Source organism: Plasmodium gaboni, chromosome 12, assembly GCF_001602025.1.
Source record: "Plasmodium gaboni strain SY75 chromosome 12, whole genome shotgun sequence".
Classification (NCBI taxonomy): domain Eukaryota; phylum Apicomplexa; class Aconoidasida; order Haemosporida; family Plasmodiidae; genus Plasmodium; species Plasmodium gaboni.
The window spans coordinates 1,279,685-1,286,304 of record NC_031492.1 but is presented as its reverse complement, the minus strand read 5'-3'; the positions used below and the strand labels follow the sequence as shown (position 1 = coordinate 1,286,304).

At 19.1% G+C, this 6,620-nt stretch overlaps 1 protein-coding gene across 1 annotated transcript; it reads right to left on the bottom strand.

Moving 5' to 3' along the window:
- Positions 1–116: 116 nt before the first annotated feature.
- Positions 117–4,955, bottom strand: PGSY75_1235300 (putative CCR4-NOT transcription complex subunit 4; the record flags this gene model as incomplete). Its single annotated transcript, XM_018786926.1, has 1 exon — positions 117–4,955. The coding sequence occupies one exon, from the start codon at positions 4,953–4,955 to the stop codon at positions 117–119; it is 4,839 nt and encodes a 1,612-aa protein (XP_018640791.1).
- Positions 4,956–6,620: the final 1,665 nt, after the last annotated feature.

Sequence of the window (6,620 nt, the reverse complement as noted above, 5' to 3'; positions counted from 1 at the left end):
AAAAAAAAAAAAAAAAAAAAAAAAATTTTTTTTTTTTATTTTATATTTTTTTTTTTTTTTTTTTTTTTTTTATTTTTATATTTTTTTTTTTTTTTTTTTTTTTTTTTTTTTTTTTTTTATGCACTTAAATTGAGCTTCTCATTCAATTCTTTATTTTGAAAAGTATTATCGAAATGAACCCATATATTTGATATATTTCCTCCTCCCTGTGTATTTTTTTTTAATTTATTATGTACATTATGATGAGATTGATATGGTTGTTTATCTGTTTTTTTATTTGTCGATATAACATTTGTTGAATTTATTTTAAAATCTGTTTCACATAATTGTTGTACAAAATTTATTTGTTCGTTAAATATTTTATCGAATATAATATGATCAGCTGTATGAATAATATCTTGATTATTCGATATGATAAGATCTTTAAAAAAATCAAAGGTATTTTTATCATTTAGATATTCGCTTGTTTTTGTTTTAGCCTTACTATTAGTATTATCATCGATATTGTTATTTTTATCCTCACTATTGTTATTTTTATCCTCAATATTGTTACTTTTATCCTCAATATTGTTATTTTTATCCTCAATCTTGTCATTTTTTTTATTATTATTATTATTTTTATTGTTGGTGATGTTTCCATTTTTTAATATATATTGCATTATACCCTTATGTGATTTTAAAAATGTATGTTCATCATTCGAATATAATATATAATCATTTCTTTTTATTTTTTTTTTGGCTTCTTTTTTTTTTGATGTATTATTTTCATCATTTCCTTCTTCTATTAAATAAAGTATATTTTCTTTATTCTTATTATTTTCTATAGATTTACATTTAGCAACACATAAATTTTTTATAAAAATTTCAACATCCTTGAGTAATACATTTTTTTCATCATCATAATTATTTTGATTAATATTTATTTTTTTGACATTATTTTTACTTTTTAATTCATTCAGCATTATACCCATTATTGTATCCATTATATATCCTTCCATTTCTTTATGATACATTTGATTTTTTTTATTTGAAATATTTTTTTTATCTTTTTTCTTTTTTTTCTTTGTTAATGTTGCATTATCCTTTTGTATTTCTTCATAATCTTCTTCTTTTTCTTTTTCTTCTTTTTCTTCTTCTTCTTCTTGTTGATCATTTTTTATTTTTATTTTTGTTTTTGTTTTTTTTTTCTTTTTTTTTTCTTTTTCCTTTTCTTTCTTGTTTTTTATTTTTTTGTTCTCTTGTTGCAATATACCATCTTTATTGATAATATCCTGATTTTCATGTTCCTCTTGATCTTGTTCATTATCATTTTCTTCCTCATTATCATCATTTTTGTTTTTTTTCTTTTTCTTATCCAACATATTTTTTTGTTTTCTTTTTGATGTACTTTCTTCTGTTTTGCTAATTAATAATTTGTTTTTATTATCTTCTTCATGTTTTCCTATTTTTTGATCTTTCATATTATTATCATTTTCGTTCTTCCCTATCCCTCCTTCTACATTAATACCATCTACATATTCTTTTACATTCAAATAATTATTTATAAATTTATTATATATATCAAATTCTATATTTTCTTTTATACCTTCACTTTTCATTTTTTTGATATATTCTTTTATTTCTTCTGGTAATTCTATATTTTCATTATTATTATTAATACTTTTCATTTTAATAATATCTTCCACATTTATTATTTTCTTACCTACCATTTTATTATTGCTTTCTATTTTTTTTTTACCTTTTGATGTATTTTCATTTAGCTTATCTTTATCATTTTCATTATCTATTTTGTTTTCTATGTCTTCATCAAAATTATCTTGTTCATTTGTAACATAATATGTTAATGTATTACTTTGATCCCCTTGTGTTTTATCCTCATCAAATTTAATAAGCTCTCCATCTTTTATATTATCCTTCTGTTGAATAATTTTTCCTTTTCTTTTCGATTCTTCTAAACTTTCATTTTCCATTCCTATTTGTTCCTTGTCTATACTTGAATATACCTGTGACTGTTGTTGATCTCCTTTCTTGTCTTCCTTTGATTGTCCTTCTTTGTTTTCTTTTTGTTCTAAGGTTTTTTTAATTTTTTCGTCAACCGCGAAACTTAATTCTTTTTTCCTTGCAATTTCAACCTGTCCTTGACTAAAATCAATAATATTATTATTATTATTATTATTGTTGTTATTTTCATTAATGATGATAACATGTTGAGATTGAGCATTTTTATTTTTCTTTTTATCTATTACATTTTCTTTATTAATTTCTTGATTTGTTTCTTCGGATTCATTTCTTGGTGTGTCTTTCTTTTTTTTCTTATCTAATAATTCACTAAAATAATTTGTAATAAGGGATGTAAGTTTTTTGGAATCATCTGTACTCTTTTCATTAATATTCTTATTTTCTTGTTTATTATTTATAATGTTATTTTTGTTTATATTATCTTGTTCCTTTTTTTTATTTTCTACCATTTGATTGTTTTGATTCTTTTTCTTATTCTTTTTTGTATCTATAGAATCGTTTTCTTTTTGTTGTTGTTCACTTTGTTCTTTTGTCATCATTTTATTGGTATCTGTTTTGTTTTTATCTGTTTTATTCGTATCTGTTTTATTCGTATCTGTTTTGTTCGTATCTGCTTTATTTGTATCTGCTTTATTTGTATCTGCTTTATTTTTTTCTGCTTTATTTTTTTCTGCTTTATTTTTTTCTGCTTTATTTTTTTCTGCTTTATTTTTCTCTTCTTTATTTTTTTCTGCTTTATTTTTTTCTGCTTTATTTTTTTCTGCTTTTTTTTTGGCCTTTTTCTTTTTATCTTTATCTAATAAAGCTTCATTAATTGAAGGATAATTTTCAGAGAGTTCATTAAGATAGTGTGAATCATAATCTGCATCATTAACCACATTATTTTTATTATTGTTAATGTTGTTTTTTTTTGAGATGGGATCTTTGTCATCACTATAACTATTAAAAATTAAAGATGTAGAAACATTTTGCAAAGAATTTAAATAATTTTTACTTTTCTTATCATTAGTAGGTATATTTTTATTATTTTCTATAAGTGAATTATTTTTTAACATATCTAAAGGTAACACATCTTCACTTTTGGATTTCTTTTTTTTCTTTGCTTTAATTTTATTAGTATTAGATTTTTTATCATCCCCATCAAGTATATCATTTACATCATCATTATTATTATCTTGTGCATCATAATCTATATGATAATTTTCTTGATCATTCGATTGTAATGGTATATTATCATGTGTAACACTTTTTTTTATTTGTAATAATTTATCTTCTGAAATCCATTTAGATTGTCTATGATTTTGAAGTGGTGTATTTTTATTTGGATCTTGTTTAAATTTTTCCAAATTAAAATTTTTATTTTTCCATTCATTAAAATATTTAAAATCAGTATAATTAATATTATTATTTTTTTTATCATCATTAACAACAGTTGAATCTTCAATATGATTTTCCAATTTCTTTTTTGTTTCTGCTTTTTCTATTTTTACTAATGAAGATATATCTTCTTCATGTAATCTAAAATTTTTTATGGCTATATTATTTGCTAAAGAATCATAAGGGGTATCATTTTTTTTATCTGGTAATTTTTTAAAATATAAATATAAAAGATCATGATATATATGTTTAGGTCCATGTATATCATCCTTTGAAAAACTATCAATTACATTTCCTAATTCATGTAAATAAAAACATTCTTCATTACCACAAGAAGAATTTTTTAAAAAAGATGAACAATATTTTGTAGTACCAAATGAAGCTTTTAGTATTTTATTATCTAATGTCATTCCATCTATAAAATATATAGCATTTATAGCTTCTTTCTCATTACTATATGTTATATATGCACTAAAAGATGGACCATTATATTGAGGATTATATGCTTGAGATTTATTTATAATAATATTTAATATTTTTCCATATTTACCAAAATGTTCATTCTTTTTTAAAACAGCTTTTTTTGCATATGTAGCTGTTATTCCAATGACAAAAACCAGATTCCTTTGAACAACTCTTATACTTTTAATTATTTCTAATAAGTTATCATATTCATGAATATTATAAATATTAGAAGGTTTATATACATCAGATCTATATAATAAACTAATAGTATCCAGAGCTTTGTAAACAGAACAATCGCTACTATTATCATCATCATCATTATCAATATCAATATCATCATTGTTATTATTATTACTAGTATTATTATTATTATTATTATTATTATTATTATTATTATTATTATTATTATTATTACTAGTATTATTATTATTAGTAGTAGTAGTTGTTGTTGTTGTATTAATATTATTATTATCCATCTGATTATTATCACCCTTATTTATATTATTATTATCACTCTTATTCTTATTACTCTTCGGTTTCTTAATTAATTTTTCATGTGTCTCTCTATTATAAATAAAATTCTTTTCATCATAACTTCTTCGACAAGCTGGACATGTGTTATTCATATTATCTCTTATATAATAAAGACACCATAAACATATTTGATATCCACAATCACATGGGAAAAAATTTCTATCAGTCTCATCTAACACCTCAACACATAATGGACATATAACACTATTATTATCTTCATCTTTATCATTATTATTTTCTTCCATATTCTTTAACAAAAAAGATTCATCGTTTACATATAATTCATTTTTTTCTTTTACTACCAATTTTTCATTTTTTTTCTTTTTTTCATCTATATCAGATGAATTCATATTGCACACTGCATCACCACATTTTTCTTTCATTTCTTCATCAACTCCATCTATATCTTCTTCACCTTCTTCTTCCTCTTCTTTGTCGTAATTGTTATTTTTCCTACTACTCATTTCTTCAACCTTCTCTTTTTCATTCTTCTTGTAGTAATATGATCTATTGAAGGATCGTCTCAAAAAGCGCTTCTCATTTCCTAACCCTCTTCTCATTTCTCCCTCTGGAAATTACATGCGTAAATTTGTATTCACATAGATTTTATAATGAGCAAAGCTGGAGGGGAACATATACAAAATATATGTAACAAATATAAGTATATATATATATATATATATATATATATATATATATACATATACATATACACGATAGTATATTTATACTTATTTATATTATTACATATAGATATACACCAATAACTATTTTATATTTTTATTTTGTTTCTTCAAAATATTGGGAACTTTCAGTTTTTTCCTTTCCTCTTTTTTAAATATAAAAATGTAAAAGCAGCAATGATAATATAAACGACGTGTTGGGGAAGAAATATAAAAAAAAAATTCAAAGTAATAAATAAATAAATAAATAAATATGTGACAATAAGTTATATAAAATATATATTTATTAATAAATAAAGCTAAATATATAAACATATATATATATATATATATATATATATATATATATAAAGAAAAAATATTACAAATGATATTAAAAAAAAAAAAAAAAAGTACAATCTTATATATTAATTAAATATATATATATATATATCTTATAAGATAAATATAAATAAATAAATTTATATATATTATATATATTTTTTTACTTTTTCATATCTTAATATAAAAAAATATGTTATTTATATATATATCATAATATATATAAAAAGAAATTAATTCTATCATGAATTAAAAAAAAAAATTATGAATAATATATATTATATATAACAAGAGAAAAATATCCCTCTTCAAATATTACTTTTTTTTTTAATAATATTATTATATGTATTATTATTAATGAAAAAAAAAAATATAAAATAGTTCCTTTTTTTATTTCTCAAGTCTAAAATTTAATTTTTCTTATATTTTTTATATATTTATATAAAAAAATATTCATATCGCCTTAAAAAATGTATATTATATATTTATTATTATATATATATATATATAAATATATTATTATTATATATATAAAATATTATATATTTTATAATATTATAAATCATGGGATAGGCATGCGCGCACATGTTTGGTTTATTTTTATATTATCTTAAATATATTATATATGGATAAATATAATTATATAAAAACATAATTTACAATATAATTATAATATATTATATTATATAGGTATATATATAAAAATATGAATAAAATATTGTACGTATTATTTTTATAAATATATTTATTTATATATATATATACATAAATCATTGTACTCAAAAATTTTTTTTTTTTTTTTTTTTTTTAATTTATATGTTTAAAAACCCAGCGATTATTTATAATATATTTTTGTACTACTTAAATAATATTAAATATTATATATACATATTTAAATTGTTAATACTTAAAAAAATATTAAAGAATGTATTTTGATGTCATATAATAAAGAGATTATATTAATTATATTATGTGACATAAATATATATATATAAATAAATAAATAAATAAATAAATAAATATATATATTATATATATTATATATATATACATTATATATATTATATAATATATATACATACATATTATATGTATACATAGAAATACGTAATTTTATATATTTAAAAAAAAAAATAAAAAAAAATAAAAAATATTAAAAAAAAAAAAAAAAAAAAAAAAAAAAAAAAAAAAAAAAAAAAAAAAAAAAAAAAATTTTTTATT